This window comes from Pteronotus mesoamericanus, unplaced genomic scaffold, assembly GCF_021234165.1.
Source record: "Pteronotus mesoamericanus isolate MK-2021 breed Mesoamerican mustached bat unplaced genomic scaffold, CSHL_Meso_final scaffold_167, whole genome shotgun sequence".
In the NCBI taxonomy this organism is placed as follows: Eukaryota; Metazoa; Chordata; class Mammalia; order Chiroptera; family Mormoopidae; genus Pteronotus; species Pteronotus mesoamericanus.
The window spans coordinates 26,881,520-26,894,483 of record NW_026555308.1 but is presented as its reverse complement, the minus strand read 5'-3'; the positions used below and the strand labels follow the sequence as shown (position 1 = coordinate 26,894,483).

Below are 12,964 nucleotides of genomic sequence, written 5' to 3'. Positions count from 1 at the left end.
AGAGGGGTTACATGCAGAGAGACTGATTAAAGAGGTTAATAAATTAGACAAGGAAAATCAACTTTCTTATGGTAGAAAAAGGAGCTATAAATATGAAAATGGGAAAAAGAAAATGAACCTTTGAGGTACCAGCTTGGAATTGGTGGTGGTAGTGTGAACACTTCATTTTCAATATAAATATAGAGAAGACATAGAAAATCTTAAGTGAGACTGAGATTTCTGGTCAAGATGGAGGTATAGGTAAACATGCTTTGCCTCCTTGTACAACTACAGAAAAAATTACAACTACACCTCAAAACAACACTCAGAACCGTCAGTAAATTGAGCTGTATAGGAGTCCAACAACCAAGGATTTAAAGAAGCCACATTTATCCAGGTGGGTTTGAGGAGCAGAGATGTGGAATGGGCAGAAAGGTGTGGAGGCATGGCGGCATGGTGTGAGGTGGAGAGGCAGTAGAACAGGTGGTCCCACATTCATGTGTGGTGGGTAAAAATCGGAAGGGATACCACGGGAACAAGGGATCCCGGACCAGAAAAAACAGCCCAGGGTTCCAGTGCTAGGAAGATGAAGCCCCATAACTTCTGGCTGTAAAAACCAGAGTGGGTTGGGGCAGTGAAAGAAATTGCCAGATTTTCAACAGACTCCACATAAAGGGCCTGCACAGATTTAGAACTTACATAGATGCACCTCCTCTGGGATTCAGCACCAGGGCAACACCTGGAAGGATACCAGTTGCATATGTGGGATAAATGAAGTGACTGGAAACCTCCAGAAGTCAGTCAACAGCATGGTCCCCTCTCCAAACCCTCCCCCCACACAGAACCACAAAGTGGTGAAGTGGGTTGCCCCGCCCTGGTGATTACCTAAGGCCCTACCCCACAAAATTTATAGGGGCCTTTTCTACAATAGGCCATGCTACTAAGACAGGGAGTCAAAGCAGCTCTATTTAATACACAGAAACAGACACAGGGAGGCAGCCAACTTGAGGAGACAAAGAAATATGGCCCAAATGAAAGAACAGAACAAAACCCCAGAAAAAGAACTAAACGAAAGGGAGATAACCAACCTATCAGATGCAGAGTTCAAAACATTGGTAATCAGTATGCTCAAAGAACTCAATGAGTATGGCAAAAGCATAAAAAAGACCCAGGAAGAAATGAAGAGTACATTAAGTGAAATAAAGGAAAATCTACAGGGAACCAAGAGTGAAGGAGATGAAGACGAGATTCACATCAACGATTTGTAACATAAAGAAGAAATAAGCATTCAACCAGAAGAGGAAGAAGAAAAAAGAATTCAGAAAAATGAGGATAGTATAAGGAGCCTCTGGGACATATCCAAATGTACCAACATCCAAATCACAGGGGTGCCAGAAAGAGAAGAGGAAGAAAAAGAAATAGAAAACTCATTTGAAAAAACAATGAAACAAAACTTCCTTAATTTGGTGAAGGAAATAGACATACAAGTCCAGGGAGCACAGAGAGTCCCAAACAAGTTGGACCCAAAGAGAGCCACACCAAAACACCTCATAATTAAAATGCGAAAGGATAAAGATAAAGAAAGAATCTTAAAAGCAGAGAGTTACCTACAAAGGAGTTCCCACAAGACTGTCAGCTGATTTCTCAAAAGAAAATTTACAGGCAAGAAGGGACCGGAAAGAAGTATTAAAAGTGATGAAAAGCAAGGGCCTACAACCTAGATTACTCTATCCAGCAAAGCTATCATTTGGAATGAAAGGGCAGATAAAGTGCCTCCCAGTCAAGGTAAAGATAAAGGAGTTCATCATCACCAAGTCATTACTACATGAAATGTTAAAAGGACTTATTTAAGAAAAAGATCAAAACTATGAACATTAAAATGGCAACAAATTCACAACTACTAACAACTGAATCCACAAAACAAACTAAGCAAACAATCAGAACAAGAACAGAATCATAAATATGGAGGTCATTTAGAGGGCTATCAGCTGGAAGGGGTAAAGGGGAGAATGGGGAAAAAGGTGCAGGGATTAAGAAGCATAATTGGTAGGTACAAAATAGACAGAGGGATGTTAAGAATAGTATAGGAAGTATGGAAGCCAAAGAACTTATATGCATGACCCATGGACTTGACCTAAGGGGGGATATTGCTGAGAGAGTGGGGGTACTAGGCAGAAGGGGGCAAAGGAGGAAAAACTGGGACAACTGTAATAGCATAATTACTAAAATATATTTTTAAAAAATCTTAAGTGAAATTAATCCAGGAATGAAAGGATGGTTCAACAGTAGTGAAGTTACACAAAATTCTCAGTATTATTATTGTTAATTATATTTAATTATTACTAATTAAATATGTAATTTAAAATAATTTTAATTAGTATTAACAAATATTTTAAAAAAAGATTTTATTTATTTATTTTGAGAGAGAGGGGAAGGGAGGGAGAAAGAGAAGGAGAGAAACATTGATGTGTAAGAGATACGTCAATTGGTTGCCTCTCACATGTCCACAACTGGAGACTCAGCCCACAACCCAGGCACGTGTCCTGACTGGGAATCGAACTGGCAACACTTCGGTTTGCAGGCTGGCACTCAATCCACTGAGCCACACCAGCCAGGGCTTATAATAAATAGCTTATTGTCTCTAATATTCTCTGAGTTTTAGTATTATTAACTATTATTAATAAAACAGAGTACTAGAAATATAAAGAAAACAGAAAAACTCAATGAAATTATATAAGGAAAATGTATAGCAGATGTCAACGGTGGAGAAATTTTGAACCCTCTTTAAGGTTCAGTAAAGCCAGCAAGCACCCCCACAGCAAGGCTACAGCAGCAGAGAGCTGGAGCGCCAGGCTTCCACGCCATAATGGGAAAGAGCAGGCTTAGAAGGGGATCAACAAACTATGAGAACTATTCCAGAGTTCAGCAAAGGTGCTAGAACAGGATAACAAGGGACCCTCAAAGACAGCACTAGCCAGAGAGAAAATAAGATATCATTCACAATAGCAACACAACTATAAACTATTTATGAGTTGAACTAACAAAAGGTGCACATTTTATTGACATTGATTAAAACTCTGAGGACACAAAGAGCACCAAAATAAATGGTGTTTTGCTATGATCATTATATGGGATTGCTAAAAACTGTAAAAAAAAGTTAATTTTCATGAAATGAATGTATAAATTCACTATAATTCCGATCAAACTTCCATAAAGACCTTTCAAGTGGCTTAACAAAACTATTCTAATTTATCCACAAGAATTAAAAGATTGTCCAAAATAACTAAGTCAATTTTGAAAAAATGTAGAGTGAAGTTGGCAGGGGATCGGGGAGAAGATACTCATTTCAACAGATACTGACATATGTTGTTCTATGAAGCCATAGTAAGAAAAACAGTGAGGCAATGCAGGAACAGATAGACTGATGCCAGTGGTTGAGGATGAAGAAACAGACCCATGTTTACATGGAGCTGGACGTATAATACAGGTGACACCATAAGTGAATTAAGAAAGGGCAGATTGTCAAGCAGATGGTGATGGAAACTGTCTGTTTTAGGAAGATAAAGTTGGATTCCTATCATATATAGGGGTGAACTCCAGAGAGATTAAAGGCCTAAGGGTGACACAAAAACCACAAAGCTAAAGGAAGAAAATATGGGACACTATCTTTGTGATTTTGGAATGAGAAAGGATTTCTAAAATTTAAATAAGACCACCCATAGCACATGAAAAAAAACCCCCAAACCCCAGATTTGATTATGTCACAGTTCAGGATTTCTGTTCAGCGAAGTCTACCATAGACATAATTGAGAGAGTTGAACAGATGGGTATGTGGCAGCACGTCGAACTGTCTAGAGAGACTAAAAAGGAAAAGATAGCCAACCCAGTAGGGAAAATGAAGAAGTGTGAATTTGAACAGATATGGTAGTAAGACATAGGTTTTATACTGTCAGATTGGCTAAAAATGAACAAATAGCAAGTATAGAACACGATACAGAGGAACGGGAATAGTTGGCCACTACAGGGTGTGTATGTGTGTCTAAAGTGCTCTGGTATTTCTGCAAAACAATATGAAAATAATGAGATTGAATCTGTCCACATCCTATAACCCAGTGTTCCCACTGGTGGGTGCTAGTCCAGAGGGACTCTCCAACAGCACCATGAGGAGCTGAGCACCAGGATGCCCATCACAGCACTGTTGGCGAGTCGGGACTTGGGGGTGACATTAAGGGACTGAAAAAGTGGAATGGGAACCCCAGCAGCCATTAGAAGCAATGAACTAGATACACAGCAGCATAGAGGTTAAAAACATAGTGTTAAGGAAGAGGAGAAGCAGGGGAAGAAGGGAAGTTATAGCATAGTCACTTTTATGTAAATTAAGACACAAAACAATGTTTTGCAGATATATACATATTCTATTTCTATATTCTATATTAAACATATTGGAGTGGGTGCCTCAGAAAGGAAGGAGATTGGTGATTACGCGCAAAGGGGAAAATATTATAAATCTAGAAGCTGAGAGGCATCACAGCGTATATCCAGAGTTAACAGCAGGGACTCCAGAGCCTGGGTCTGAACCTCAACTCTGCCCCTTACCCTCTCCATTACCTTGGGCAAGTAACTTAACCTCTCTTTTTAAACTTCCCCATCCATTAAAAGGGTCTGGTAGCTAATCTCCACAGATGGCCCCAAACAATTCTGCTTCTCCCTGTGTGTGCAAGCGGCTCCTCCCATCAGGAAGCAGTGCGTGTGACTGCTTTGACCCACAGGATGTGAGGAAGTGATGCTGCAGGGCTTCTAAGCTGCTGCACTAATTGAGACAGCTGCTTCTTTCTTTTGGAGCCTTGAGCAGCCATGGAAAGAGAGGGAGCCTTAAAACCGAGATGCCGTGTGGAGAGACAGGCCACAGGAGGAGCACCGGGCCATCTGACTGTCTGAGACACCCCAGTGTGACCAGAAAAGGCACTGCCTGTGGACTCCCCAGCTGAGCCCTTGCCGACCCATGGAATAGTGAGATGCAATAAAATGGATGCTTCACATTACTGAATTTTGGGGTGGTGTGTTAGGCAGCAATAGATGAGGTCATTGAAACGATTAAAGGAGATAGTTTTCAAAGCGCTGAAGAGTGCACGGCTCCTGGGAAGTGTTTGGCACTTTGTACAAATTTGTGGAATAAAATTGAACAGGGACCTCTATAGGTGGATAGTGATAGAAATTGTGTAATGGACAAAAATGTATGATTAACCCCAATTCTTTGCCTCTGGTTTCCACAACTAAGATAAAAATAAGACCTCTGGCAGTTTGTATACTCATTTACTTGATAGAATAATAGTTTATCTAGAGTAAATAGTCCCAAAAGGCTCAAAAAGCAGAGTTCCTTCAAAGGAAGCAGCCCTCTCCAAGCTGATCGCCTTGTTGTCTTTGTGCTCAGAATTCAGAGCCTCCACGAAGACACTAGATGTATGAACTCAGTGACACAAGAGTCCTTCACTTCTGGGAACACAGACAACTGATGGACTATATTTGTTTTCCTCTGTAGCACTAGATTCAGAACTAGCAATTTTTTGTATCTGTGATGAATTCTCAATTAGCCATGAGCTCCATTCAGTATCAGAAAATGCAAGGATAACTGAAATCTACACATAATTCAAAGATCTCAATCAAGTCAGTAATTTCAACCTCCAGAAGCATCTCTTGCCATTCTTTTTACTCCCAAGCACAGTGTACTCAATAAATATCTGTTGATTATTTGAAATCAATCCTTCTTCTTTTTGAAAAGGATTTAAAAACGATTTGGTTATGGACCTTCCAGTCATTTATCAAAGTTGTTCGTCAAAACCCAAGCTAAGGCAAAATAGCTCAGACATCAGCAACGGTGAGCGGAAGGAAGGGGAGGGAAGGGATGCCACTCATTCATGAACTACTGGGAGCTAGGCCTTACGAATCTTTCAAGGACTATCGGAGGTAGTTATTATCCTCATTTAACAGAGGCAAAAAACTGAGGCTTAGATGGGTGTGGGGGTCACTTGGACACAACCCACAGCTGGGATGGTGCAGAGCCAGGCTTAGACCCAGGTCGTCGGACTCATGGCTGGTTCTCTCCTACCCTGTTGCCCTGGGAAGCAAAGAGTCAGAATCACCCCAGAGCAGCTACACTCAAGGGAAAGCTAATATGTCCCAAAGGCAACTCCCAGACCCAGAGACTTTTGCAAAGCCAAAAAGGGTAGACTGTAGAACACACCAGCCCCTGTGTTTCTGCAGAACCGACACGTTTTGGAGTGGGTTTGCAGTTGCCCGGGGATCACTGTTGAGAGTGCTGACATCTCAGACTTCAACCTCTGGGGCACTGGCCTCACACCGGCAGTCTGATGCATCCTCTGTGTGCTTGGCTGTGAGGGACGGCTGGTCCCCGCTGGTCTCAACCTCTTGTCCTAAAATAATCCCAAGCCCTGTCCCTACTTGCTGGCCCACCTCTCATCCCATGTAAGGCTTCAGAATCACAACGTATATTTATTTTCCAGCACTTGGGCTACAAGTTGTGTGGCTGATCTTCAGGTAGCTTCTGGGAACATTCCAGATTAAAGTGGAAAGGAAGCACCTGCCAATTTCCCTTCTTTAGGCCTTCGGACAGTCCCTGGAGAGGGTAGGCTGAAGACCAAGTTTTTGTGCATGCCGTGGTGCTGGTAGGGTGTCAGGAAAGGCCGAGATAGCCTCTTGCTGAGGAGCAGGTAGCTGGGCTGCCACGCTTCCATTTTCTCTTTTGGCTCCTCCAAGCCCCCAGCTGAGTTCCTTTCTCTGAAAATGAAATGACTGTGGCTGCAGGCCAGATGTAAGTGACATCTCAGGGCATGAAGAAGGAAACCAGGACCCAAAAGACAAAAGCAAGTAACTTCCAAGTCATGCTATTTATTTTCCCTTAATTGGGTTTTACATCTCATCTGACCTTCTGCTCAGCTCTCTGAGGAGCTGTAGAAGTGTGAGTACACTGGTGTTCTCTGTCCGCCACATGAGAGCACACAGGAACACACATGTGCACACACAGGGCAGGTCAGAGAATGTTGGACTTGCTTCAGTTGTTAGTTTCACCCTCTGGCTTTACTGTGACACACATTTGTCTCTACCTAATGTTCTCAAGAAAAACGGTTAGGACAGGATATGGCAAGGAGCGCAGATGAGAGGACTGTGTAAGAAGATGGTGGAGGGAAGCAGTGAACCACCAAGATCCTTTTCCTGCCCCTCCCCCAGTCTTTTCCCCACCTCATTCTTGATCTTCCAAAAGGAAAGAAGCAGAGTGCAAAGCTAGCAGGGCTGCCGGTGACTTTTGCAGGGATAGCAAAAGGTACCTTTTCTTCCGGACAGATGCAGCATGTCTTGGTGACAGATGTAGAGCCTCGACTGGAATCTGCACCTGCCTTGGGCCCCCTTGGCTGGTGCCTTGAGCATAAGCTCAGGTTCCCTAGTCTCTCTTACCTTGAACGACCACAGGGTTAAAAGGCCAAGAGTGCATGAAGTGTCTTCTAAGAACTTGCAGAATCCCAGATGGGCCCAGGTACTGGGGGAGTTCCCAGTTTCTCAAAAGGAGGTTCCAAGCTGGTAGCCTGGGGAGGGAGGCGCTGCAGTCCCTCTAGGCTTGCAGGAGTGGCCTATCCACCGCCCCACACGCAACCTACTCCTCGGATTTGGATTCTGCCTTATTTTCTCAGGATGGGGGTGCAAATAGGGGGAAAAGAGGCATGGCAGAGGGACAGCAATACTGCGCCAACCTTCCCAGCACAGAAGCAGCAGCAAGCTGCCAGGACCTGCTTGCCTGTGGGATTTTGCATCCTTATATCTCATTTCATGAACCACGACAGAGATTCTCTGCAGGTAGCCTCAACCGGAAATGGTCCTGGGAATCGATTGCTTCCTTAACTCATGGAAGAAGCAGGGAGGAGAAGGGGTATGGTCCTCTCATGAGTGTGCCATTCAGTCGAGAGGTGTCACTGGTGAACCTGGCTGCTCAGGGGCCAAGGCTGGGGGGACCTCATTTATCAACGATATTATAGGGCTGCTATTCACCAGCCACCAAGTTGGACTCTTGGCTCTGGAAATTTAATGTGTGACAGCTGTGTGCAGCCAGTGGTGTCCAGCATTTTAAAAAGGTCAATTAAGAAACGGTTGATGGTGGTGCCGCTAATGACAGCCCAGAGGGCCGAGCAGGGCCGAGTAAACAGAAGGGCTGAGACGTATATTACTGGAATTGAAGTGTCGAAGTGAAGCGTGGTGGGGAGGAAATCTATTGTCACAAGCCATAAAGCACATCTGAGTTTTGCGGCGGAGAGCAGTACAGCTGTTTCCCTCCCTGGCGGCGGCGGAGGCGGTGGCGGCGACGGCGCGGGGAACAGTCCGTGAGTAAAGGCTCCGCAGACAAAGGCAACACCTGCATCAGCTTGATCAATCTGCAGACAAAAATCGTTACCCTCCTCATTGCCTGTTCCTTTGCACTTTCTGTTCTCCCACATGGGGAGCATAAGGCAGACGCTGGAGTGATATTCAGAATGTGGGTCGTGTTCTAGAAATCCATATTTTAAGCCTTCGCCAAAGCTTGGCTCCTTCTGCCCCCCTCCGCGTGTGGGCGGGCAGACGGCAGGAGCAAGTATCTTCCTCAGACGACGCATCTGCTCCCTGACTTCAGTGGGCACACAAACGCAGGGTACAGTCTATGTTATTTTATGCCCTTTGCACTACGACAGATAAAAGAGGGACATGAAGCCCTTACAAAGTCTATTTCAGCCTGTGACAGACTGGCTCCTTGTTGGGGGAAGGTGCTGTGTGGGGCTCTGTCCTCTGACAAAGGGGTCTTACAGGGCTGGGACAGGATTTTTTATTTTATTTTTTATTTTTTTGGCGCCACATCTACCTGTCAAACTGGAAATGCAATAGAGCAATGAGAATGCTAATTGATATGCAAAACAGGTCCAGGGTTCCTAGAAATGTCTAATGATCCTCCGAGTCACTGTGAATGCAGAATTAAGACATGCACCAAATGAGAAAGGAGTAAAAACACCAACCCTTTTCCTTTTTCAAATCTACTTTGGGAAACTTCACAGGTTTTATAATTAAAAATAAAAGTATAGCAATCAGTAGGGTTTGTCTTTCACACACTGGGTATTTATTATTAGAAAATAGCTTCTATCAGCTGTCAGTACCAAACAAGTTGACAGGAGCGTGCTTCTCACCATCTTTATTTTTTTCTCTTTAATGAAATTTAAATAAACAGCTCACTGTGGGGAGAATTGCCACACCTTTTTCCTTTGAAGTCTGAATAATTAAATGAGGTTTAGTACAAAACATCCTTCAAATATGACTTGGTCTGTAGTTGTTATGCTCTCCCCTTGAGTACGGGACATGAAAGAGATGAAAAAGACCACTTAAGCTATCAAACGACCCCAAAGAATCTGTAGTAGAAACCGGCAACAAATAAACTAAACCAAACAAAACCCATCCAAACCAAGAAACCAGTTTTAACATTGGCTTTTTGATTTTGATTATCATCTAAGTTTAATATATATATATATATTTTTGAAATAGTAATAAAAAAGGAAGAATTGAATTGCATCCTTAGCAGGACAACCTTCCTCATATGTTAAAGAGGTGTTCAGAAAATTCCATACAGTATCTGCTAAATAAACATGTTTGGCAGCTTAGCAAATATCATATGATTGCAGCATCCATGATTTGAAGTAAAACAGCATTTGCTTTCTTCTGGCAGAATTCGTTGCTCGAGACGATGTGCTAATATGGCTCTGGATGTTCTTAGATCCACGGGCTTAAGGGTTGGGGTGGCTCAGTGCACGGCCCCAGTGCAGAAACTTCCAAACCCGAACAACGAAATCAACCAACCACACAAATGTCAGACAATTGTCTCCTTTGAGTTCCTCTTGACAGAATGGAGGCCCAGCAGCGACTGCTGGTTAGAAGGTACGTTGACAGACTTTGGAATGAGGAGAATCACCCTTTGATTGGTCCGACGCCATTCGTTGTACAATCGACAGTGGTACCTAAATGACACCTGGCGGTAGGAGAGGGAAAATAAGGGAAGGTTTCAGGTAAGCAGACGCTGACAATCAATCCAAGAAACAAACATGCCATTGAAAACAGCTCTAAACAGGCAGCAGCAAGCAGTACAGCAGGGCGAGGACCCTGGGTGAACTGCGCTGGCAAGCTCTGTGTTGGGATATCGGGCACCAAGCAAAGAGCACCCAAGTGTGAACACCTGGGAACGGCTTGCAGAGTGGCTTCCTTCATTCCTCCTCATGTTGGGTAAAATCAGGGCATCTATAGGAACTAAGGTTTCTTCTGAGTTATTTTGGGGATAGTGCTGTTTAGGTCCCAAAGCATCTGTGAAGGAGCTGGCTGGGAGCAGTGGGCAGAGTGGTCATAGCACCAGCCCTTCCCCAGCTGTGGGACCAGGCAAAGTGCCTTTTCAGTCCTCAGGTTTCTCTCTGTGATGTGGGAGAGATGCTAGGGCTTCATGTGCCTTTCTGCAGGTGAGCCGCTGCACAATTAAAAGGACTCCACTCACACTGACTGGGACAGGAAGGGCATTTTTGTCCTGTGTGGCGGACAAGCTGCAAAACTGTACTGGGTGGCCTTGATCGGGGGGCCCCAATTGCCTCCAGCCCCAATATTCTATGGCTCCCGGGGGGGAAGCTTCGGCATGGGCAACAAACAGATTAGTCCCCTAATCAGTTCTTTTTGAGCCACAGGGCCTTGTGCTGACCTTAGCATGGCACCACGTGCCCTGTGTCAGCGTGCTTGCTTTTTTCTCCCCGGCACAGAAGCACCTTGAGAGCAGGGCTTGTGTTGTTTTCATCTTTACATGCCCTGCGCCTGTCACAGTGCCTGGCGCTGAGAAGTCTCTAGGCAGAGTTTGCTGAGTGAACGGGTGAGTGAATAAATATCCTCTGCTTTTGAATTGCAACACCGCTTAAAATTTAAACCTCTCTTATACAAGCACAACAGTATGAACAGTAAACCTGTGGCTAATTTTGACACACCTGTGCCCCAAAAGTGCTTGCTTCTTATGTAAATACACTTGAATGAGATGATTACACGTGTAGTTTGTTTTGGAGAAGCCTAGCATAAAGCACTGGTGGACTTCCCAGAAAATTCAGAATTTCATCTGTACTTTTGAAGGTGTACAAACTGCCTTTAAAAATGGGGACAGGATCCAGTTTGAGCATATTCAAATGACTAGGTGTTGGGAAAGAAGGTGCCCGTGGGCTCGCATGGCTGTTCAGCCCTCTGGGGTGGGTAGATTGTGTTGACCCCAGTACAGGTCAGAGAGTGGCTGACCCAGTGGTTTGAGGTTAGCGTTTGCAGAAGTGAAGGAGAGTGCAGGTCCTTGATCAGAAAGGGCTTGTTAGTCTTCATGGCAGGATCATGAAATTCAAGGCCACTCGCTCAAATTTCTGAGGCTCGAAAGCAAATGCCACAGGCTGAGTGCCAGAGAGATTTGGGTATGAAAATATAAGCTTTTAAACTCACACAGATGTGCTTTTCTCCAAAGGCCCTGAACATGCCAGAGCGGATCAGGGATTTTTTTCTTTTCCTTTTTTTTAAAGCTTGATTCTCTTTTATCTATTCTGTCCTGCTGTTGCTTGGTGCTACTCACGAATGTAAGAGAGGCAGGTTGGAAAGCCTGCTGTTCAGGGCCAAGGGCAGGGAAGAGGTAGAACACAGACAAGTACTAATGAAGAGCTTTGGCAGTACAAGAAGTCTGGAATCTGGAAATACTACAGGAGAGTCGAATTTCAAATCAAGAGTCCTTTCATTCATGATGCTAAAGAGCCGCACATGCTTGGCATTAGTAAGCAGAGAATTAACTGTGGGTATGGGAGGCCAGCACCTTCTTCTGCAGGGTAGGGAGCAGGCCTTGGGCTCTGGGGCCAGGCACATGGGGCCTGAATCCCCATCCTCCATTTAGTGGCTCCGTGACTTTGGGAGGGTTGCTCGCTATCTCCAAGTTTCAGTTCCTTGGTTTGTAAAATGTGAATAACGATATCCGAGATAATGCATAAAAAGCACTTAGCACAGGGAATATAGTCACTAATATTGTAATAACTATGCATGGTGTCAGATGGGTACGAGACTTATCAGAATGACCACTTTATAAGTTATACAAGGTGGGACAAAAATAGGTTTACAGTTGTGAGTATGCAAAACACAGAATTTATTCTTGTATTATTAATTATTGTATTATTTCCCATACAAATAACTGTAAACCTACTAATGCCCCAACCTGTATAAACTCTAATCACTGTTATACACTTGAAATTAATAATATTGTAGGTCAACTGTAAATGAAAAACAAAAAAAAATTTAAAAAAGCACAGTGCACTGCCTCACACACAGGTTAATGTTCTTGGCCTGTTATTTTTGATGTATTAAGTATGGAAAAGATGACAATTCTGTGACACTCCTGCTTAGATATAGGAAATGGGGAGGGGGCCAGGAAAGAGGTTGGGCTATCTCCTTTAATGATGCTCTCCGTGTGGTGTAGGGTCAGCCTGTATCACCTGGGAGCTTGTTAGAATATCAGAATTTTGGGCTCTTCCCAGACTTAAGGAATCAGAGCATGCCTCTTAACAAGCCCTCCAGGTGACTGGCACACACATCCCAGCCTGAGAAGTGCTGCTTCAAGGAACACAGGGCATCCACAACTTAGCTGGTCTCCTGGATTCTCAGCCAGGAAGTCCAACCATCAACACACTTGTTCAGACAAACACATGAGATCTTATTATGCATTAATCTATCTTAAGTGCTATTAACTACCACAGGTTGCAGGCAAATCCAATTAATAAGAAAGCATCATGTGCAGATGACTCCATATGAGAGAAAATAAAGGAAGTTGGGCATGGTGCAGAATGGATCACTGTGCACAACTGCCCAGGTGAATGCTGGCTCCTGTCTCTAAGAGCTCCCTCCCCGCAATGGAGTAGAG

The 12,964-nt window shown here is 44.0% G+C and overlaps 1 protein-coding gene across 2 annotated transcripts in view; it reads right to left on the bottom strand.

The window, feature by feature from the left end:
- Nucleotides 1-8,802: 8,802 nt before the first annotated feature.
- The window catches only part of MARCHF3 (membrane associated ring-CH-type finger 3), a 136,700-nt gene continuing 132,538 nt past the window's right edge, over nucleotides 8,803-12,964 (bottom strand). For both annotated transcript variants that reach the window (XM_054589878.1, XM_054589879.1), the window contains exon 5: nucleotides 8,803-10,030. In XM_054589878.1, coding sequence (XP_054445853.1) covers nucleotides 9,872-10,030 — 159 coding nt within the window. In that variant the 3' untranslated portion in view covers nucleotides 8,803-9,871. The remainder of the gene's footprint in view (nucleotides 10,031-12,964) is intronic.